Consider the following 23,712-nt stretch of genomic DNA (forward strand, 5'->3'; position numbering starts at 1 on the left):
GTCAAGACTAAAAAATATACTTAAAAGACAAAATTAACATATCACATTACCGGATAGCCTGAGCCATGCTGGTCAGTGGTACCGTTGCAAATGGCAGAAATCCTGTATGATGCAAATCTGCCCAGACCTGTCAGACCATTAAATAAAACAGAGATGTCGTGTTAAGTACAACTGATAGACAAACATAGGATGGGAGACTGGAGCAGCTTCAATAAAAAACGAAGGATACAGATACACGTAGCACTGGGATGCAATATCCAAGAAACTGACTTCTGTTATATGACAAGTGCATGGTTTAAAATAACAACATACCCTCCTGATATAACTTTGATCATTTTGGCTAATGTGAAGTTTAAAGAGTAGGGAGTACACGTACACTACATGCATGTATGAATAAGGCTGGGAAGGATGTACACTAGGAGATTTTGCTGTCTAACCAAACTGCTTTCCAATGCTGTTATGACCGCCTTATATAACTTTTTAATGCTGTACAATGTCAGCATACCTGCTTCTCTCCAACTAACCACTGAATGGACTTACATTTCCACCAAAAAAGCTGTAGCTTTTGGTTAAAATATAAAAAAGAAAGAGTATCTGTGTAGTACTAGGGTGTTGTACTGTGAAAACCATTATGGATGTAGTGAGAAGTTAAGCAAAATGACCCTTTTTATTGGCTAACTAGAAAGATTACAATATGCAGGCTTGAAGAAGGGGCCTGAGTTGCCTCAAAAGCCATTTTGCTTAACTTCTCACTAGTACAATGTGTTATTGTTTTGTGATTGGTTCTCGCTAAACTGGAAATGAAATGAAAAAATGTTCACCACTCGTCCACAGAACAATATAACAAGTTTGTTTTTATTTAGACATTTTATTACTTCTCATCTGCGGTGGGATGGCACCCTGCCCAGGATTGGTTCCTGCCTTGTGCCCTGTGTTGGCTGGGATTGGCTCCAGCAGACCCCCGTGACCCTGTATTCGGATTCAACGGGTTAGACAATGGATGGATGGATTACTTCTCATATAAGTTTTGATATCCTACTTCGTACCTTTGCTGGCATTCTTGCTGCCAGTACCGTTAAACAATTAACACAGGAAGCAATGATGTCAACTGGAGGGTTTATAACAGATGTCAGCCTTAAATAAATGAAAAAAAAAAAGTTACTTGTATGTTTTAAAGCTGTCACAGTAGAAAACTTTAGAATGAACATCTCTGTGACAACGATGATTAACCTTACCTTTGAAGGAGCATGTAAACACGTGACGTAATAGGGAGGAGGCAGTCGGAAATTGACCAATCAGTGCTGATCACCTTATAAACCAGATCAATAATTGGTTTGACCCTTTGGCAATGCTGAAGAACATCTAAATAAAAATACATACATATGTAATATTACTGAAGGTAAATTACTCATTAAAACATAAAAAAGTCATGCTGGATGGATAAAAGAAGTTTGAGAAACAATTTATTTCAATGATTTTCTGCATAATATTATCTGTAGATTGAATTTATATTTGGAAGTGTAACAATGAGAATACACAGTTAATAAGCATACACCACTTCTACTATGACTACATCTTTTCCTGGCATTTCAAACAACATAAAAGAATTTAGCAAAAATATTGCAGAAGCCTTCAGCGTAAAGACTAAAGAGTTTTAAGTGGCTGTAAAGAAATAAGTAAAGTCCTGTATAATCTGCTTGAAAAGCTGAAGCTGAAATGTAAGACTTGCCCTGCGGTGGGCTGGCTCCTCACTTATACACTACCAGTCACAAGTTTTAGGACACCTCAGGTTTTTAATTTGTTATGGACATGCATGCAGATTATTATCTTAATGAAATCAAGGCATAGAACAAACAAAAAAGTCAAGGAATTATTAAGTGCACAAAATTGTATTGAAATGTTTGATTAATCAGAGTAGCCACCTTCTGCTGATAAAACAGCCAAACTGTGGTAACCCATTTTATTCAGAATGCCACTTACTCAGTGCAAGTCACCAACTCTCCCTCCAGCAAAAGAACCCCAGACCATCACACTTCCTCCTCCATGTTGGACAGCTGGTGTTACACACTGAGGAGCCATCATGTCACCAACTCAATGGCGTATAAACACCCTAACGTGATGAACTGAAGATTTCAAGTTTGGGTCCATCAGTCCGGAAGACTTTCTTCCAGTCTCTAGTAGTCCACAGCCAGTACTTCAAGGCCCTACTCTGTCCTTTCAGGGATGGCGTTCTTCCTGCCATTCACTCTTCAAACCTGCAGCACAAAGTCTCTTCTTCACAGTAGAAACTGAGACTTGCTTTTCTCTACCAATGTGAAGCTGTTGTGCTGTGAGGTGGTGAAGCTGGTGACCCTCAGAGACTGGTCTTCTGATTGGGTTGTGACTTTGAGTCTGCCATTTCTCTTCCTCCTTCCAGTTGTCCAATTGGCTTTGGATTGTGTAAACACCGCTGGAGTCACTGAAACTGGTTTTTTTTTTTTGCAGTTTCTCTAAATGAAAGGCCTACACTTCTAAGGGTAAGAACACTCTGCCTCGTTTGACTTAATTGCGGTTTTCATTCTTTCTACAGTGTAATATTGTCCAAGTTGTACTTCAGAGGATGCAGTAACACAGTCTGCTCCAACACTGCTTTAACTCTTTGAGGGCGGAATATTTTTTTCCAAAAAACAGTTTTCTGAGAAGCACACAAAGCAATGGTTTCACACAGAAATAAAATGAAATTGTTTGTTGCCACATGCTGTGGCCGCCAGTTTGCCAGGCTGTCTGCCAGGCTCGAGTCGTATGCATTTGTAGTTGGGCAGCAAATGCCAATTTGAATACACGTTTTCTCCTGGTAGCATGTTGAAATGATTACTTGGCTGACACCTTTATCCCCGATGGCTTAGAACATTTAAGGTGTGACTGCTTGCATTTCTTTTTCGCTTTGGTCCCATCCCACACTATAACCTATCATCTATGGAGAGGAGCGAAAGCTTTAGATTCGTCAAAACTTTTGAGCTCCGGTTTTCAACAGATTTTGACATTTTAGGGTCCCCAATGCCAAAGACATGGATATCTCCATGATGGGTGTGTCTGTCTGTCTGTCTGTCTGTTTGTGTGTGTGTGTGTGTGTCACATTTCTTGAGACTGGCATAGACGTAAAACAGCTGGACAGAAACATACCAAACTCGAAGCTTAAGCCCGTTATGAGATGACGATGAGCCGTTTAGGTTTTCAGCCAGGCTGGAGTCGTATCCGTTTGTAGTGCGTCACGATCTGGTTTGTACCTCCTATCATTGTTAATGCCGCTCCTCCCAGGCAAACGTTGCCATAGGTGTGTCAGCTACATGAACCTGTGATCAGCTGATGCTGGTACCTCAGGTTTGTTTTTCATCACTTGTATCAAAGTCCAATTCAGTGATCACATGCAATCCCTCATCCACAAAGTATTCTGCTTCACTCTCTTGCCAGACGTCGATGCTAGTTTTGTCATAGTTTTCACCTCACTACTCACGCAAGTACAGGGAATCTCAATCAACCAATGAAGCTAACTTTCCTACTTGCAACGGAAGTCCAAGTGAAACATAACGGTGCGTTTTGTCACCGTTTACATGCGATTGCCACCTCCGTTTGACAGAAGTCGACATCCACCCTGAAAGAGTTGAGACAGACAGAGTCCTGGTGGTTGCAAACTTCATCCATTTCACAGTTATTGAGGCCAATGTGCTCCTGGGAACACTGAATGCTTTCGAAATGCTTTGACCCCCTTGCTCTGACCTGTGCCTCACCACAATTTTACTGCAGGGGTCTACAGAGACATTTGTGGACTTCATGGCTTGTTTTTTGTCTTGACATACACTGCGAACTGTGGCTTCCTACATGACGTCTAATCAATTCAGCTGGCCACAGGTGGACTCCGTTCAGGTTCTGGGCACATCTCAAGGAGAATTAAAGCAAACAGGTGGCACCTCGGCACAATTTGGAATGGCAGAGCAAAGAGTCCACATATTTATATGAAGGAGAGATTTTGGTTTTGGATTTGCATATGTAAAGAATGTGCATACCATGTCACTTTGTCATTATGGGATACTGAGCATAGACTGATGGGTAAAAATGGCTAATCTATGCATTTCAAATTTAATCGACAATACAAACTGTGCAGAAGTTTGAAACAATTATGATTCCAGTTAATATGCTTTTCAAGTTTTAATGTTAATGCATTTCTCTTTAACATTGAAAATATTTTTAGTCCTAAACTTATAACCCAGTCTGGTTCGGTATCTAGGGTAACAAAGGTGGGCTACAACTAAGGCTGGAGAGATACTGTAAAAGCAGCTCAAATTTAAAATTAAATACTAAAAATCTAACTGCATTTTCTGCCAGCTACCCAAATCCATCAACCATTGTCCAAACTCCAATTTTGTGGGTGCAGGGAATCAGAATTCCCTGTTATATGGGTTGGAGACGGTGGCACTGACAAGAAAGTAGGAGACAGAGCATGGAGGTGGCAGAGTTAAAGATGCTAAGATTTGCATTGGGGGCGACGAGGATGGACAGGATTAGAAATGAGGACATCAGAGGGTCAGCTCAAGTTGGACGGTTGGGAGACAAAGTCAGAGAGGCGAGATGGCGCTGGTTTGGAGAGACGCTGGGTATACTGGGAGAAGGATGCTAAGGATAGAGCTGCCAGGCAAGAGAAAAAGAGATAGGCCTAAGAGAAGGTTTATGGATGTGGTGAGAGAGGACACGCAGGTGACGGGGGTGACAGAACAAGATGACGAGGACAGAAAGATATGGAAGATGATCCGCTGTGGCGACCCCTAACGGAAGCAGCCGAAAGAAGAAGAAAAGGGAATCAGAACCCATTACACAAAACTTAGGCACCAGTTGTTTGCTGAGCACACAGCCTTCGAAGTGACACCAGGACAAATTAGACAGTTCAATTAGATTAACACGAATGTCCCAGAGATTAAATCTGGGGTTTTAAAGCTTTCTTTTACTAAAACAATCTTGAAAAATTATGTTAAATATTTAGAAGACAGCTTGTACAGATTTATCTCGTACTTACAAGATCAAAAACCAAGTCCTAATGAAATAACAGTTGAAAAAATGTTGAAAATACAGTGGCTTGCAAAAGTATTCGGCCCCCTTGAACTTGTCCACATTTTGTCACATTACAGCCACAAACATGAATCAATTTCATTGGAATTCCACGTGAAAGACCAACACAAAGTGGTGTACACGTGAGAAGTGGAGCGAAAATCATACATGATTCCAAACATTTTTTACAAAGAAATAACTGCAAAGTGGGGTGTGCGTAATTCTTCAGCCCCCTCAGTTGCCCATAGACCTTGCCCGATGAGTGCTAATGACTAAATAGAGTGCACCTGTGTGTAATCTAATGTCAGTACAAATACAGCTGCTCTGTGACGGCCTCAGAGGTTGTCTAAGAGAATATTGGGAGCAACAACACCATGAAGTCCAAAGAACACACCAGACAGGTCAGGGATAAAGTTATTGAGAAATTTTAAAGCAGGCTTAGGCTACAAAAAGATTTCCAAAGCCTTGAACATCCCACGGAGCTGTTCAAGCGATCATTCAGAAATGGAAGGAGTATGGCACAACTGTAAACCTACCAAGACAAGGCCGTCCACCTAAACTCACAGGCCGAACAAGGAGAGCGCTGATCAGAAATGCAGCCAAGAGGCCCATGGTGACTCTGGACGAGCTGCAGAGATCTATAGCTCAGGTGGGGGAATCTGTCCATAGGACAACTATTAGTCGTGCACTGCACAAAGTTGACCTTTATGGAAGAGTGGCAAGAAGAAAGCCATTGTTAACAGAAAACCATAAGAAGTCCTGTTTGCAGTTTGCCACAAGCCATGTGGGGGACACAGCAAACGTGCAAGAAGGTGCTCTGGTCAGATGAGACCAAAATGGAACTTTTTGGTCAAAATGCAAAACGCTATGTGTGGCGGAAAACTAACACTGCACATCACTCTGAACACACCATCCCCACTGTCAAATATGGTGCTGGCAGCATCATGCTCTGGGGGTGCTTCTCTTTAGCAGGGACAGGGAAGCTGGTCAGAGTTGATGGGAAGATGGATGGAGCCAAATACAGGGCAATCGTGGAAGAAAACCTCTTGGAGTCTGCAAAAGACTTGAGACTGGGGCGGAGGTTCACCTTCCAGCAGGACAACGACCCTAAACATGAAGCAAGGGCAACAATGGAATGGTTTAAAACAAAACATAGCCATGTGTTAGAATGGCCCAGTCAAAGTCCAGATCTAAATCCAATCGAGAATCTGTGGCAAGATCTGAAAACTGCTGTTCACAAACGCTGTCCATCTAATCAGACTGAGCTGGAGCTGTTTTGCAAAGAAGAATGGGCAAGGATTTCAGTCTCTAGATGGGCAAAGCTGGTAGAGACATGCCCTAAAAGACTGGCAGCTGTAATTGCAGCAAAAGGTGGTTCTACAAAGTATTGACTCAGGGGGCTGAATAATTACGCACACCACACTTTGCAGTTATTTCTTTGTAAAAAATGTTTGGAATCGTGTATGATTTTCGCTCCACTTCTCACGTGTACACCACTTTGTGTTGGTCTTTCACGTGGAATTCCAATGAAATTGATTCATGTTTGTGGCTGTAATGTGACAAAATGTGGAAAAGTTCAAAGGGGCCGAATACTTTTGCAAGCCACTGTAGCTTGAATAAACCTTTAAAAGATACCGGAGATATTACTTGATGCATTTGTTACAAAGCGCCAACCAAACAGCGGCCCCTTCAGTTGGTGAAAGATACCCAAAGCACTTTTTTATTCCCAGCACCTCAACACAGAACATAAGGATTGCAGGGAGTACTGCAGTTTGGACTTTGCAGATTCACTGGTTTACAAAAAATTGGTTTGCTACTGGGAACTTCAGAGCAGCTCTCTGTTAAGCTTCATATATGAAATCGGAATTAAGACAGCACGTCAGGTTTTTGAGATCATCACATCATTGCCGTTTTGACACTTTTGAATATCAATATACGTAATCTATCAACACGATATCTGGAGTTTGGACTCTGTCCCACCAACATTGTTTGAATGTGCTTATTCTGAAAACAAACCCGAAGATGATACCAGAGACAAGTTAAAGCAGATTTATGTCAATTTGCTCAAAATTGCTTTTGTGCTTGAACTGCACATCTGTGTCTCTTTGAATGAGCCAACAGTGGTCACCCATCATGCTCGGAGTGAATTTTCCCCGATATCAGTTTTCCATCACCTTTGTATCTTAATGAAATCTTTCCCCATGCTCATCTCTGACATCGCTTAGATTTGGTGTAAAAAAGTCGAAATGAGAATGTAAAACATGCGTCTTCAGGGACCTTCTGGCTTGTGTAAGCTGATACGCTTTCAGCAGGTTCTCCACAAGCTCAGCGTTATTCTCTGCTCTGTGACTGTCAAGAAAAGTCTGGACAACCCGCACGAATGAGGGTGCCGATTCAGTGGGCTTTAGTTTCCTTATGGACTCCTCGTCAAGCATTAGTTCACAGATTTCAGGAACAACCGAAACACCTTCCTTCATTTTATCTTCACTGTTCTCAAGACCACATTTATTTCTTAAATGCTGAAACGCATCGTCTTTACTTTCCAGTCACCCTAGTTGTTTAAGACCTGGAACATCATAACTAATGAAAACGATTTTCAGATTTGGAGTCAGCAAGTGAAATTTGTTAAAAGTACAAGTGAAAGAATCCCAGTAGCAAAATGCTTGTTCACCGGTGGAAGGACACATCTTTCCAATGGTAAAGAATTCTGGTAATTCTAAAACATTTAAGTTTAAGAAACAATGCCAATCACAAGAAAAAAAATCATTTATGCTTGGATAACAATGAAAACGCATTTAAAAGATCCAAAAATAAAGACTGTCAATGGGTAATAAGAGGAAGATTTTGATCACCTGCCGTGGACACGACATGCAGCAGCATTTCAATCTCACAAGTGAAGAGAGTCCAGCAGCTATAGGAGTAATCCCAACGCACCACGTAGCCTTGGTCTCCCATCATAACCTGTCCCAATGTGCCCTGTGGCATTCGCAGGTTTGTCTGACCCTGGCCTGTACAACAAAGCAGAAGAGCACATTCGTCATTTCAAAATACAATACTTGACTTCACCAATTAGCTCACCAGACCTTATGTAAAACACCAAGCATTAACTATAGACAAGAATATTTAAAAGCAGAGAGAGAACTCATCTAATTTTCATGTCACATTTTCAAATCATTTTCTGCTTGTTTCACATCTACACACTGGCCACTCTAGCAAATAAATGTTAGGCCAAAGGGTGTAACCAGCGAAACTATCCATTGCTTCTGAATAGTCATACCAAAGGGGTAGAGCAGCTTCGGAGCCTGCCTCCTCCACAGCGTCTCATCTTCGTGTGATAAGATGTCATTAGGCTTCATCTTAAAAACTTCTGTGTAAAAAGACATCTTGTCCAAAAAGCTGTACACCTGTTGAGTGCATCATCAAGAATTACATTTTAGGAACACATGTTACAAAGTCATTCATGAGGATTTTCTTAGAATTATGGTATGGGAGTCAAAGCGGGACATTAGGAGAAGTCTGATGATGGGACGTCCATCTCAGAACACTCACCTTTTTGGCGGTGGATTTGTCTGATAAGAGGGCAGTTAAAAGTTGAAGCAGGGGTTTAATATTATGGGGGAAAATCCCAACAGCATTGTCCAAAATCATTCCTAGGCCAACATTTGGCTTCTATTAAAAACAAGATAAAAAAAAAAGTGACAGCTTTTACTTTTAATTCAAATTCAAACAGACTGAAAAATTATGAATTAGGTAAGTCTCATTTTTCAACTGAACATAAAAATGCTGTAGAGAAACTGTACAGGGGATGACAGTGCACATCCAGACACTAATACAGGAACCTAATGTGGGTAAGTAGGGTGACCTGAAGGGTGACACTGAAAGTAAATAAGAGTTTTCTTTCTTTCTTTTCTTTCTCAGATATTGCATTTTCTAGATCCAAACAGCCCCATCGTAAAACTATACCTACTTTGTGGCCTAAATGATAGCTCTGAAAATATGAAGCATTTCCTTTTTCTTTTCTTTCCAGATGTTGTATTTTCTAGACCCAGGCACCCTTGCAGTGATAATGTAACTGGGTTTCTTTACTTTAAACCTCCTACGAATTTAGATTCTGCTTATTTCATGTTAAATTTCCCCAATCTGGAATTTTACTTGCTTTAAAGTATCTGCTCTCCAGTGCTGTAAACTACTGAGCCTTAGTGTTGTAATGTTGAAACTGCAGACTCTAAATGCACTCTGATTGGTTCGTGCCTATGATGCGCCCTTACCTAATAGGATCCTGCTCATAACAATGTCTCATTCTTTGATTGTTCACCTTTCACTCACACACACACGCCAACATAGTGGGGCATAGAAGAGCTGCTTTCATTGGAGCTTGATGTGTTGCTTACCTGTATACATCCAAGTTGTGATTTGTACAGTCCTGAATGCTGCCTACACGTGTAAAAGGTAATAAATCACTTACTGGCCGCTACAGTTTTTTAATAAATCCTATTGGCTGGTAGCGTTACCGCCCGCTCAAGGATTTATCCACCAATGTGTGCACACCCAGTGTAGGCCAACACCTATGTCATGCGTGTTCAATCATTTTAGTGTGAGTGGGGATACTTTAAATAATAATATGAAAACAATACTATGGTTCAGAGATCATTTTCAATTTTTAAATTTATTGTAACACAATGTTTAAGTGAAAACATTTTAGTGTTGGTGTAGCCTTAGTTTAAGCTACAAATTCTATGCTATTTACAGAAACTGAAGAATGTAGCAGCCTAGTTAAAAGTTGGAAAACTGCAAGGTTCATTAGCTCAGTTAATATGACTAAGGGCCGTGTATACTTCACGCTCAGAACGCATACATGCACGTATCATGGCTGCCACGCCTTCCCAGTGTTCATTTGACGCGTCCTCTGGGCATGTCCTCAGAAATTAACATGACGCATGCAGTACCACCAAAAACTTGGGGGGCGCAGTGTGATAAAAGTCAGAATGTGACATCAGAGTCTCTGTTTACTATCTACATGTGACAGAAAGCTGCTTTTTGGATTCTCCAGGATCAGTGTGCATGCTTCGATGTTTGATGAATGGTTTGATGTGGTATTCGTGGTGCTTTTATATTCAAGCGTCACGTATTCCTGGTCGTAATGACACAATACATTTTAAAAGTCTCACATGCCATCTTCTGTGCCGTCTTTTTTTTGCACCTTCACAACAGCAACAGAATGTAAGGTGGCGTATTTGAGTCACAGAGAAAAAAAATTAAGGACATGGTGAAAAGGCGTATTTTGTGATTAAAGTGGAAATTTCAGCTTTAATCTCATAGTTTATTTTATCAAGAAGTTGACCGTCATGAACGTCATCTTAAAACCGACCCAGTTGTTAATCGCTACGTGCTTCTGGGGCTTCATCCTGCATTGACAGCAGCGGCAAGCAGCAATTGCCATAAAGAACACATTAAATGTATGATATTCCAGCTCTCTGCACATTCAAAATCCTTAGATTTATATTTGATATCACTTTCATGATGAAATGCATTAAAGTATGTATGTTACATTTTACAGATACATCATTAATTTTGTTTAAATAATGAATACTGTTAATAATTACACATATGGGGGTGGCACGATAGCAAAGTGGTAGCACTGCTGCCTCGCACAGAGTCACGTCGCTGGTGTTCCCTGTCTGGAGTTTGCAAGTTTTCTTGGTGGGTTTCCACAGTGTGCGCTGGTTTCTTTCCAAAGACATGAAGGTTTGGGGATTCGGTGACATTAAAATGATGCCAGTGTGAGTGCTTGTGTTCACCTTGCAATGAGCTGATGCCCCTTCTAAGGACTGTTTCCGCCTCACGCCCCAATGCTTGCTGGAATGGGCGCATCCCTGGGTTGTTGGATTTAATCATTAAACAGCCATCCTTTTCAGATACTGTGTGTCAAGGTGTCCTCGGAATTTAATGGATGTTTCACGCACTTCACAACACAGCGAAGCCAAACGTGATGGTATCTCGCGCTGCCACCTGGCGGAATCTTCCAGATTTATGTAAAGTATGCGTGCAACTATAAACAGTACAACGCTTGCATGGCAATGGCGTCCACTGGAGAATGTGTCGCATGACGTATAAACCTGGCCTAAATATAGCCAGATGCTAAAATAATATGATGAATTTATCAATCAATTAGACCAGTGATTCCCAACCGGTGGTTTGCGAACTGTGCTTTATAAAAGGGGTTCACGAAAAAAAATATTGTAATGGCGGAACTTTAAATCCCAAAGGTAAAATATAACGAAATATTAAACGTAGGCAAATATATTCACAGAACTATTAATAATACAATAACAAAAATGGCTCAACAAATCAATTAAATGTCAAATTCATGAATATTACCTCAGTCACTTACGCATTGCAACGGAAGATTCCGTAAAATAGTCGAGTCCCAACAGGTAACAATCTGTAACGCGATGAGACACTATGCCGCTGGCGATGCGTGTACATTCTCGTATGATCTGGAAACTTCCAATTCAGCGAACCAAGAACCCCAAATGCGTTTGAAAGACTGAGAATAACGTCTGCCGATATAAAAATGCCGCGATCAGGCAAGGGATAGTAGAGTCGAATTGAATCGTACAAGGAGCTTAAGAACCACGAGTGATTTTAATAAGATAAATTAATAGTGCATAGTGTGTAAATAAATTACGATAAAGACTTTTTACTTAAACGTGTGCACGTCGAACATAAAAGTGAATAATTATTACTCCCTAATTTTATTAAGGATCGATGGCTAAAAACGGGTAGTTTTATCAAGTGTGAAAAAAAAAGATGGACGAGCAATCAATTGCTTCTTCTTCTACTTCAGTCCCTGATTTGGTACAAACACAGGGTGACGATACTGAAAGTTGTAGTGGGCTAGCGTCTCTCCAGACTGAAAGCAAGGAAAAAAAATAGGTGAACATAGTAAGACAAAAGAGAAAAAACGAAAATATGACAGCGACTATTTACAAATGGGTTTTTATTTTACTGGGGATGAGTCAAAACCTAAACCGCTTTGTGTAATTGATAATGAAGTCCTGGCCAACAGCAGTTTAAAACCATCACTTCTTCGTAGACACACTGAAACAAAACACCCAACGTACAAGGATAAACCTATCGTAATGACTACACAGGGGGTTCGCCAAGTTATTCCGGTTTTTTAAAGGGGTTCACAAGGAGAAAAAGGTTGAGAATCGCTGAATTAGATAATCACAAGGGAAAAGAATGAGAGGCCCATCTAACATAAAAAGTAATGAAACCTTTCTAATCTGGTGTAAAGGGCTGGAATCAAATGTGTTTAACTTTCAGGTCTACTAATTCTCTGTGTGGAGACTGCATATCCTGGGCATGTCTTTGTACGTTCTCTCTCCTGGTACTGGGTAATTACTGGTTCTAGAGTAACCTGGTAATGAGTGAGTGTTGACAGATGTATTAAATGTCTCTTGAGTTTGTCAACATTTACTCTTCATCAAATTACAACTTACTGTTTCCCAGAAGACTTCAGGAAGGCCTGGGGAAGCCAGAACCTCACATGCAGCATCTACTATGTCCTGGTAGAAGAAAAAAAAAAAAAAAAATCACGTTAATTGTGGAAAAAGTACACCCAATGATTGTGTTTCTTTTTTAACATAGAAGGACATATCTTCATTTAAACACTATTTACAGAAAAGGTTGAAATAATAAAATAAACAAACAGCATATCACATTTATATTTTGTAGTCCCTTACATTTATCACTACCTAAAAAAAATCTAAAATGAGAATCAGGAACTAATGATTAAAACATAATTATAGAGAGGACCTTGTCTAAAGCTTATCTCAATTCAGGCACTTCGTTTGTTTGCTCATCATGCCTAGAATCAAAAGAGCTCTATGAGGCCTTCACAAAGAAGGCTGTAGATGCTTAGGAGTCTATGAAGAAATTTCAAAATCTCTTCAAGCCAATTCACTGACTGAAAGTTCATCTACAACTGCCAATTTGTCCAGGCCAGGCCGCCCCAGCAATTTCAGCCCAATAGCAGCATGCACAATGCTAAAAGAAGTCTCCAAGGAGCCCAGGGTGAACTAGCAGCTATTAGAGCCAGGGGGATATTCACTTTTTCTACAGATTCTTTTTTGTTGAATAAATTACTGCTTAGTTAAACTTTCACTGTTTCATCGCCTTTATCTAAAGACACTGTTTAAATGAAGCTCAAATCTTGATATGTCTACAAATGGTTTTTTTTTTCCTTTTTTAACATTTCTTTGGGTGCACTCACTTTTTTATGAAACTCTGCATAAAATAGACAGTCCCAAGCAATCTTGTGCAAAACAAAGCGACACAGTCAAGTAAAATGTAATTTATCTCATCTAACATCATTTGAAAATCCATCTCCATCTCTCTCTTCTTACCTGTTGACTCCCAAGGGCATCTTCTTCAAACGATGTGACAACAAAAGAAATTAGTCCATATATACACATTCGTGCAGTGCTGGAAGTAAACTGCAAGAAAAACAAAAACTTATTAAATTATTATTAAGCCCTACATTACAACAAACATGTTATTTCATTAATCAACCAATAAAGCAATATGGGTCATGAAATAACCAACAAGAAAGAAACAAAAATTTTGCACCATTAAAAATCCATTCATATGTATTACAGCACTCTCTTCAAAATATCAACTGTCATCTAATTAACGGGGTCGAACAGCACACAATACACGCGATTCCTGCATTAAATACGACTGAAAAAAAGACAAAATGTTTTGTTTAATAACTTTACATGAGAGATTGCACTCCACTCGCGATGGACTATCAGGTTCACAATCAAGAACTGGGAGTCCAGAATCAGACTGGAGGGGGACACTGAGAATTCATATTACAGAAGAAATGGTCAAACAGCCATCAGAAATGGAAATGAACTTACAGAGCTTCGTGGCCAAGAGAATAGAAACTGTCCTTCAGCAGAAGACCAGATAGCTTGTGGGAAGGTGGCAAGAATCACATCATCTGACTAAAGATTGAACAGGACTATTTCACTAAGACAGTTAGAGGTTTTTAGGTTAGCAGCACCACAGCTAATAAAACCTCAATGTCATTCAAGACCTAGTCTACGACATTCTCATGTTCTTCATCAAAAGGGATGGAAATGCTTGCAAGAATTGCAATAAAAACGGAAAGAGCTTAACAAGTGAAAGGCTTTGGAGAAGGAAAGATATGCACCATTTTAAAGGACGATGACTTGTGACAGCCTGAGTTTGACCAGCCAACCTAACAGCCTTATTAAGTGAACATTACACTGACATTTCTCAAAAGCACTTCTAACCAAGGAGTTCATCAAGGAGCAAAACAGTTACTGAAACAAAAAATTACAAGTTTTTAAAGGTACCACAGTTCATTTTTCTAACCTTTAAAAACTGTAATGTACATAACATTCTGAAACAAACTTAATTCAGCCAAAGCCTATTTGCAGGCATTGTGGCGCGGTAGTTGTGGGTTCACATCCCACCACTGGCACCGTGTGACCCTGAGCAAGTTATCTCACCCGCCTGTGCTCCAACTGGAACAAACAAATGTAACCAATTGTATCTCAAATGTTGTAAGTTGCTTTGGATAAAAGCGTCTGCCAAATAAATAAATGTAAATACCAGCTGAAAACAGCTCAGGACAAGAGCGCCAGTCGCTCACAGGGCACAATCATGGACTACCTATATTCATGCAAGGCCAATTCAATTAAAAAATGTTTAGCACATAATGCAGGACCTTCACAGGGGTTAATAAAGAGTTGAAAAAAAAGAAGGAAAAAAAACAGACAAATAAGACATATAAGACTAATAACTCTAACGGGAACAGTATAGTGTATAAGAACATGAGGGCAAACATTAAGAAGAATATCAGGGCGGTTAAAAGAGAGTAAAACAGCAGATAAGGTGAAAGACGACCCAAAGAGATTCTGAAGGACTGGAAAATAGCTAATATTATCCTGTTATACAAAAAAGGGGGACCAGGAAGGCTAGTAAACTTAACGTGCATCAAGGTAAAACTGAGCAACACATGACAAGAACAGGAGTTTTACTGAACAGTCAGCATGGAGTCAGAAGAGGGAGGTCGTGTTTTACCAACAAAAGGATACGAGCAAAGTGGGGCATCTGAGATTATCTGGATTTTCAGAAAGCATTTGATAAGTAACCACATAGGCGTTAACTAAATGATGTGGGAGTTCAGAGTGATGTGTGTAGACAGGTACAAAATTAGCTCAGACACAGGAAGCAGAGGGTGATGGCGCGATGAACCTCATCAGAATTGGCTGATGTTAACAGAGGTGTCCAGCAGGGGTCAGTGCTGGGGCCGCTGCTATGTTTAATATTTAAAAATGATTAGGATAGGAACATAAATAACATGATGATACCAAGATAGGTGGATTGGCAGATAGTCAAGAATCTGTTGAATCATCACAGGAGGACTAGGGCAGCAGACAGGCTTGGGCAGATTTGTGGCAGATTAAATGTAAAGTATTATATGTAGGAAGCACAAATGTTTAAAAATATAACGGGAGGTCTGAAAATCAAAGAAGGATTTAGGAGTTGTAGTGGACTCGTCACTATCAACTGCCAGACAGTGTTCAGAAGAAGGCTAACAGAATGTCAGGTTATATAGCGCCTTGACGTGTGGAGTACAAGTCACAGGAGGTTCTGCTCAGGCTTTATAACACACTGGTGAGGCCTCATCTGGAGTACTGGGTGCAGTTTGGGTCACCAGGCTACAAAATGGACATAGCACAAGAAAAGGTCCAGAGAAGAGCAACTGGGCCGAGTCCAGGGCTACGGGGGGCGAGTTATGAGGAAAAACTAAAAGAGCTGAGCCTTTACAGTTTAAGCAAAAGAAGATTAAGAGGAGACCTGACTGAAGTGTTTAACATTATGAAGACAATTAGTCCAGTGGATCGAGACGGTGACTTTAAAATGAGCTCATCAAGAACACAGGGACACAGCTGGTGACTCGTTGAGTGTAAATTTCACACAAACATTAGGAAGTTTTTCTTTACACAGAGAACCACAGACACATGGAATAAGTGACCAAGTAGTGTTGTGGACAGTAGGACTTTAGGGATTTGCAAAACCAGACATTTTTAGAAGAATTAAATGGATAGGACTGGCAAGCATTGCTGGGGTGAATGGCCTGTCCTCATCTATCTAATGTTTGAATAAATCAACAAAGTTTTTTCTAAAATCAACATACCCTACACTTCTTCAGGATGTGTAAGGAAAACTGGAGAAGCTGACAACAAAATCTGCAACGACACTGGAGAACATGCAGGACGCAAACCCAGGACGTTGGATTCATTAGGGAGCAGCACGCTGCCAGAACAATATTAGTTAAATAACAATCACCACTCTCTTCAGCACACTGCTTTAATATGAATGGACACTCGTAGCATAGGTAATGATTTGTATGGGTAACAGGAACGAAAGGAGGAAAACTGGCATTTGAAAAATAAGTAAGGAGCAACAACTTAACGTGGTTATCGTATACATTTGCTGTGGTAACGAACCTTTATTTACATCATCTGCTTTTTAATGTTTTGTGTGCTTATGGTTAAATAAATGAAGACAATGGCAACAATCCTGGCAGAATGATGGATAAATAAACTTTCTTTGATGTGTCTTTTAGAAAGGAATAAAATCCAGACACACTGAGAAAGCATTTAAGGAGACTCACGTTGATTCCCCCACTCCCTAAAGCTTTCAGCATGGAGCTCAAATACTGGAACACATTGAGCTGCAGGGCTGTGCTGCCTATTCTTCTGACCACTGGTCCGGATTCTTCAGGACTGAGGGTGTGACGTAACAACACCCATGCTAGCAGCACTGGTGCATGATGAGGAATGTCACCAAATGTCAAAAGCAGCTGGTCCACATCCTAAATGAAAAGAAAAAAAGAAATACATGCAGCAGTATTAACTAGTTTAAAAAAGTAGCTCTTAAATGTCAAGCAATGAATATATTGTTGAAAGGAGCGAATACAAATGAATACATTACATGTTAATATAATTAAAAATAACAGATTAATAATGCAGGCATGTATACTTTATTGTGCTCAGCTGGCAGGGATTAGAAAATCTATGAGTCGTGGTCTCCTTGGCTGAAGTGAATTATTGTAACAACTATAAACTAGCCCAATGCATAATTGTTATATCGTTATTTCTGTGATTCTCCACCTGTGGCTGCAGGTTTTTGTTCCAACCATCTTTTCTTTTTAATTTGGACTCCTAGCCTAATTAGGCAAACTCTGATTTCCCCATTTCCATACTTCAGGGTATAGAAAATAAAAAAGTCATGTATGGGCACAAATAGATATAAACTTTTATAAGCATTAAAACTTACATGAATCAGGTATGCCAAGTAAATAGTTAAATAAAGGCATATGCCATATTTCTTTTTTAATTGAGCTCCGGGAGAAACCACCAATATTTAATAACCCAAAAGAACAGATGAGGGGGAGAATGACGATGAATGGAGACGGCCTGCGGTCAGAGAAGGTTGAGGGCTAGTTAGGAAATAAGGTGGAGCAAGGAATGACAATGGGTGACAAGGTGTGAGAAATACTGGTGGCTGCAGAGAGGGTGGGCCTGCAAGAGGCCAGCTGGAGTGGGGGGTCAGAATAAGCAGTGAGGTCAAAATGATAAGAAATGATTATATAAACTGTAACTTTTAGCTTGTTCGAGGCTCAACTCAGCTTGGCTTAATTGGGTTGAGTCTGTGTCATTGTTTATTGCAATAAAACTAATTACTCTGTTTGCCTATCCTTCGACTCCTAGAGCCTTCTTGCAAGGTGAGAATCTCCGGTGCACTCTATGCTGCAACAAGAGTCATTGTAGAAATTACAAAACTAAGACAGCTAATTATTTTAGATGTATAAACTAATGTATGCTACACTGGGAAATTTAGTGTTTTTTTCTCCTTTTAAACTTGCTTTTCAAGTTTTTCATCATCATTAAATTTCTGCAGTTTCTGTTTATTTTATCCTGATGAACTACTGAGCACATTAGTGGGTCTGATGCTGTAGTAGTTGCGGCCTTTCAGCATGCAGAGCCGCTTGCCCAGCCATTTGCTCTACACATTGTTAGTTGTCATTAATGCAGCAAACTACACAGAAGAAAAAAGAAAATTAAGACAATAACAAAAAAAGAGTGGTAACCAATCAAAGCTACATTAAAAACTGCTGTGTTTTTCTAATTTCAGGATAACAGAAGAAAAAGAAGAGCAGTTAATGAAATCAAATCAATCAGAACCTGCAGCCACATGGGGTCTTCCTGGACGTGACTTTGAGAACCACTGGTCTAACTGAATAAAAGGCACTTGGTGCCCGAGAACCGGCTGATGAGGCAGCTAGTTTGGAGATGAATTCAGTTCTGTACACCTAGAGCTCGGACTGGCACCAGGGCAGTGTAGGTTGTGATGCAGGAGGTGTGTTGCACTTATGAAAAGCTCGGACCTAAACAGCTACGTCTCTACCAGACACATTGTGTTCGACCTCACCTTCTTCAAAAAGTTAACATTATGGCTGCTAACGAGTGAGTGCTACAATACACAATTCCAAACTATCAAAGCACAAACTACGATTGGTCTTAATACATATGAGCATTTGTTAATGGGCTCAGATGACCGCTCTGTTGTAAATTTTCTTTTAGCACTGAGTTTGTGTTTTATTGCTAGCTTAATTTATTTAAAAGTAATTAATAGCAAATATAACTTACATGAAAATAAACTTTCCCCTATATTTCCACAGACAGCGAAGCAATCCATAAAGTGACAGTTAAAATGTATTTTTGATAAATAAAATTGATAACCGTGAAACCAAACTCCAATAATAATGGCTTTTGTCTTACTTTACAAATATCAGGAATGTTGGTAAACTGGTGTTGATCCATCCGGTCTTCAAGGGCACATTTATGTAAGAATTCAATATCCATTCCTTCAACCAAAATCAGGGAACTGAAGTACCTGTTGAGTGATGATGACAGTTACAATTATGAACCTTCACTAACATTAGACCTCTTGCCAGTTTATTGGCCAATTTCAGTATCCTTCCAAGTAGGCCAGGTGCCCCAATAAACCTTAACCAATGAAATAAAAATAAAAAAAATCCAACAAACAACATATAAACATTGTGGCCCACCAGGCTGGCACTGCCAGCTGAACCCGACACAGACAAGCACGGGACACAAGTTCAAGGCACACCGGTTTTTAAGTTTTCTTTTTTCCCTTGTGGGAAACGCCTTCCCCATTCGCCACAAGTATAACACGGCCCAAGCCCAAGCACGGCACCATATCACAAGTCTCTTCCTTCTCTTGATCTTTTCTCCTGTCCACTACTCTGGTCAAACTTCATTGTTCCTCCTCCTGACTCTGGCTTCCAAATAGTGGCTGCTGGATCCTTTTATAAGGCACCCGGAACTGCTCCAGGTGCTTGATTACTGGTTTCCGGCTGCACTTCCGGGTGTGAAAGAAGAACAACAACTGCCCAAAAGGGCTCAGCAGCTCCTGCTACAGCACCCACTGGTGGCACCTGCGGACATCAACAGGGCTGCACCACACTCCAACTCCCATGAAGCCCTGCTGCAACCCAGGGAGGTTGCCATCTAGTGTCCCAGGGGAGGTAACACTCTGGCTACGCTTGTTCCCCCGGTCCTCCTAGCGTGGAGGCGTCCATCACCATATACACACACAGTAACTTTCACACGTGTCTAAAAAAAAAAAAAAACCAACACTGTGTACATTCACTTACCCAATACGCTCGATGAGAGCATCCATGCTTTTATCTAGTAAATGCCTGTTAGTCTGTCTACGTCCAAAGCCCTGTTCCTTAAAGATCTGAGTAAAGCTGAGGAGGTCAGCAGGCTGCATCTCAAAATAAGCGTAATAAAGGAATATGATTTCCAAAATCACAGCCTGTTCTCGCAAGCACTGCACAAACCAACGAGACAACTGTCTCTCTGTCTGTAAAACAGAAAAAACACAGATACTGGTTACTGTCATGGTAATTACATCATCATCATCGTCATCATCCGTTAGGTTTTCCATAATTTCTGAGTGCATAAAGTATTATGTTCTGCCACACTTGTATGCAGTGCCTTGCAAAAGTATTCAGAAGCTCTAAGTTTAAACAGATGAACAACAATTGCTGGAGAGGAGACAACTGCCTTACAAATGGCACGCACCAGCGAATCATAAAACGACTGAAAGATTTTCTGGATAAAAACCCTGCAGTTACAGAGGATTTATTCAAAATGTAAATCTACAGGCTAGCATTGAAAATGAAGACTAAAGAGCATTTGAAAGAAGAAGATTTCAAAAATTAGGAAAATGGAACAAAACGATATCTGCGCATTTGGATATGCCAGTGGGTACTGCTGGTTCAATTGGCAGAAAGTAGAAGCTAAGTCAACGGGCCCAGGCCATACCTTAAAAGGTTTATCAAAAAGGCCAACAATCACCTTGAAAGAGACGGAGAGCACAGCAGACAAGATTACAGTCAAACATGTCGTGACCTCTACAACGCTGGCCAGACCAGTATTTGGGAGTGGAAGAGGAGGGAAAAAAAGCAGCCATTCCTCAAAAAGAACCTCATGAAAGCACATATGGGTTTATATAAATTATATCAGAGCAGCCCAGTAATAATTCGTCCTGGGTATGACGTTAATCTGCATCCATCCCTGCATTTAGGCCCTCCAATCTGCAGGGAAAAACTTGGGGGTTTGTGGCAGAATTGGCACTCCAGCCACCATAACAAACCTCTCACTGTTCTACTCCATCTGAACTCGTGTGGTGCTGAGGTGTCACCCGTTGTCTGGCTGCACTCCTAATCTGGATCCCGAGTTGGTTTGTCATGTGGTGGGTGCGGCGATGTGCCGTATCAGCGCCTGCTCCTAACCTCTCTCTCGAGTAATAACGTGAGAATAACGTTTGTGCTCAGATGGGGCAAAGAAAGGGCTTAAGAGTTAAAGAAATGTGCATTCCAGAAAGGGAGCACTGTCCAAAACTCAAGAAGAGGCACATCAAGAGTGAAGAATGCCAATGGTAGCATTATGGGCAGGGAATGGGCAGGGACTAAGCATCTGGTTAAATGAAAATGAAGAATGGGTGGTGGAAAACACAAAGACTGCAAAAGAAAATGTTTGAGTTCAACAAGGAAATCATCCTAAACACACAACCAAAGTAACTCTGGAGTGGCTATAGGACAAAAACATGAATGTTCTCGAACCCACGGATAGTCTGTTACACGACTTGAAAACTGCAGTGCACACGTATCATCCTAAATCTGCCTGGAAGAAAAGGCCAAAATTACAGCAAACTGTGTGCAAAGTTGCTAATGTTTACCCAAAAGACTACTGTTACTGCTGCACGACATTATTCTGAAAAGTATTACAGCGTCATGATCATCCCCAATGAGCCAGTTGGCCCACAAATCTTATTTCTCCATTCTCCACGCAGCCTTTGGGCGAGACCCATTCTTCTCATACTGTATTATCCACCACAACCGTCAACCATGCCTTATCTCTGGGCCTGAGCCGCCTCCACTTCCTTCTTGCTGCACCTCTACACTCGGTCAACACCCCTGTCTTTCGCTCTACAAGCCCAAACCACCTCCGTCTATTTCTCCCATCACCTCCCCAGCAAGTCTTTCCCTTAACTCAGCATTCGTCTTCCTCTCACTCCGTGACACTTCGCACATCCACCTCATCGTTCTCATCTCTGTTCTTTCCAGCTCTGCTTCATTTTCCACTTCTATCTGCCATGTCTCACTCCCACACACAATACTTCTCCTCAAAGCACAGCTTTCATGCATTTTTCTTTTCAATGCCATTGTATAACACACTTAAAAATGTGTGGAGCCCTTGTGCAGTTCTAGATTTATGTATTATTTGTATACACACACAGATACATACATTTTATATAGTTGAGGCCAAACGTTTCCATACACCTACACTAAAATCTTTGTTTCACATCTCCACACATTTCCTGCATGAAGTCAATCTGAACAATAAAAGCGGTAACAGGTATTTTAGCCTGAGAGTGACTGACTTTACTTTTCAAATTCAGATTTTATAGGCAGTCAGTCCATTGTAAAGAAATGTTGACTACAAACAAGCTTAGTTACAAAAAAGCCAAGAACTGGTAACGGTCAGTTTGTCACATAAACAGGAATATAACTAAATACAAACTCACTAGACGGTCGAAGTCAATTTCCTGAAGTTCTGCATTGACTTGAGAGCAACAGTATACTACAGTAGCCTGGCTTTAGCCCTCAATTTAACAAAGTGTGGTTGAGCTCCTTCTAAAACACAGTTTAAACACCGGGCATCACACGACCCCCACGTCTTCAACTCATGTACAGCACTTCTCCAGCTTCACTGAACAGATTTCCAAATTTCACATTTGCAAGTTCCGGTCAAGAGCAACTGCTAACAGTTGTCATCAATGCATGCGGGCTTAATGAAGTGTGAACAATGAAGGAAAACAAAAATGACTAAGAAACAAATATGGCACAATTATAAAAAAAACAAAGTCACTTACAAATGTTGAATATTCTTACTTATCAAATAAATAATGTGGAAGAAATTCACTCATTGAAAATTAGAATTTGTAGGCAAAATTTGTACGGAACAGCCAGTACCCCATTCTGAAATTCAAGCCCTGGGTGCAGCGCTGGAGTGCTTTGTCCTGACAAGCCACTACTACAGAGATACTTTAAATAGGAGAATTTGGAATTAAGTTTGGACATCTTGCCTCTAGAGCAGGGGTGTCGAACTCCAGTCCTGGTGTGCCACAGGTTTTCATTTTAACCATCTTCTTAATCATTGACCAGTTTTGGCTGCTAATTAACTTCTTTTGCCTTACTTTTAATTAACTTGACTCAGGTCCCTTAGATGTTTCTTTTTCCTTAATTAGCAGCCAAACAATAATGAGACACGAAACAAGCCGCCACATGACCAGCTGACCTGTGTCCGTCACAGAAATAAGATGCTGCAGATGTTCTACCAGACGGTTGTGGTGAGCGCCCTTCTTCTACGCGGTGGTGTGCTGGGGAGGCAGCATAAAGAAGAGGAACAAACTGGTGAGGAAGGCAGGCCTCTGCTGTAGGCACGGAGCTGGACAGTTTGACATCTGTGGCAGAGCGACGGGCACTAAGCAGACTCCCGTCAATCATGGAGAATCCACTGAACAGGATCATCTCCAGACAGAGGAGCAGCTTCAGTGACAGACTGAGGAGGCCCCACACTGTGTGACTCGGGGGGTAAACGTTAACATTATACAAAGTTATTGTCTGTTATACCTGCATTGTTATCACTCTTTAATTTAATACTGTTTTTTATCAGTATGCTGCTGCTGGAGTATGGGAATTTCCCCTTGGGATTAATAAAGTATCAATCAATCAATATGTGGAAATAAAGAAAAGTGAAGGTCTCAGTAAGGCTGATCTCTCAGATCACCAAAATATTTTGACGCCGTTCTGAAAAAAAAACATAAAATCAACAGTTCTGGAAAAGTCTGCTGTGGCAGAATGAGAGCAGCAACAGGCTGTGGAATTAAATAACGGGTCTAATTAATAGCAAGAATCGGCTTCTCATT

General features: G+C 40.7%; 1 protein-coding gene across 1 annotated transcript in view; it reads right to left on the reverse strand.

Moving 5' to 3' along the window:
• The window catches only part of nup188 (nucleoporin 188), a 116,259-nt gene that overhangs the window by 57,765 nt on the left and 34,782 nt on the right, over positions 1-23,712 (reverse strand). Inside the window, exons 9-19 of the mRNA XM_039762583.1 lie at positions 19,868-20,079; positions 18,969-19,083; positions 16,799-16,999; positions 13,491-13,580; positions 12,585-12,650; positions 8,629-8,748; positions 8,357-8,483; positions 7,932-8,087; positions 1,236-1,362; positions 1,047-1,134; positions 51-127 (exon numbers count right to left, since the gene is read on the reverse strand). Coding sequence (XP_039618517.1) covers positions 51-127; positions 1,047-1,134; positions 1,236-1,362; positions 7,932-8,087; positions 8,357-8,483; positions 8,629-8,748; positions 12,585-12,650; positions 13,491-13,580; positions 16,799-16,999; positions 18,969-19,083; positions 19,868-20,079 — 1,379 coding nt within the window. The remainder of the gene's footprint in view (positions 1-50; positions 128-1,046; positions 1,135-1,235; positions 1,363-7,931; positions 8,088-8,356; positions 8,484-8,628; positions 8,749-12,584; positions 12,651-13,490; positions 13,581-16,798; positions 17,000-18,968; positions 19,084-19,867; positions 20,080-23,712) is intronic.

The sequence above is a fragment of the Polypterus senegalus genome, chromosome 9 (assembly GCF_016835505.1).
Source record: "Polypterus senegalus isolate Bchr_013 chromosome 9, ASM1683550v1, whole genome shotgun sequence".
In the NCBI taxonomy this organism is placed as follows: Eukaryota; Metazoa; Chordata; class Cladistia; order Polypteriformes; family Polypteridae; genus Polypterus; species Polypterus senegalus.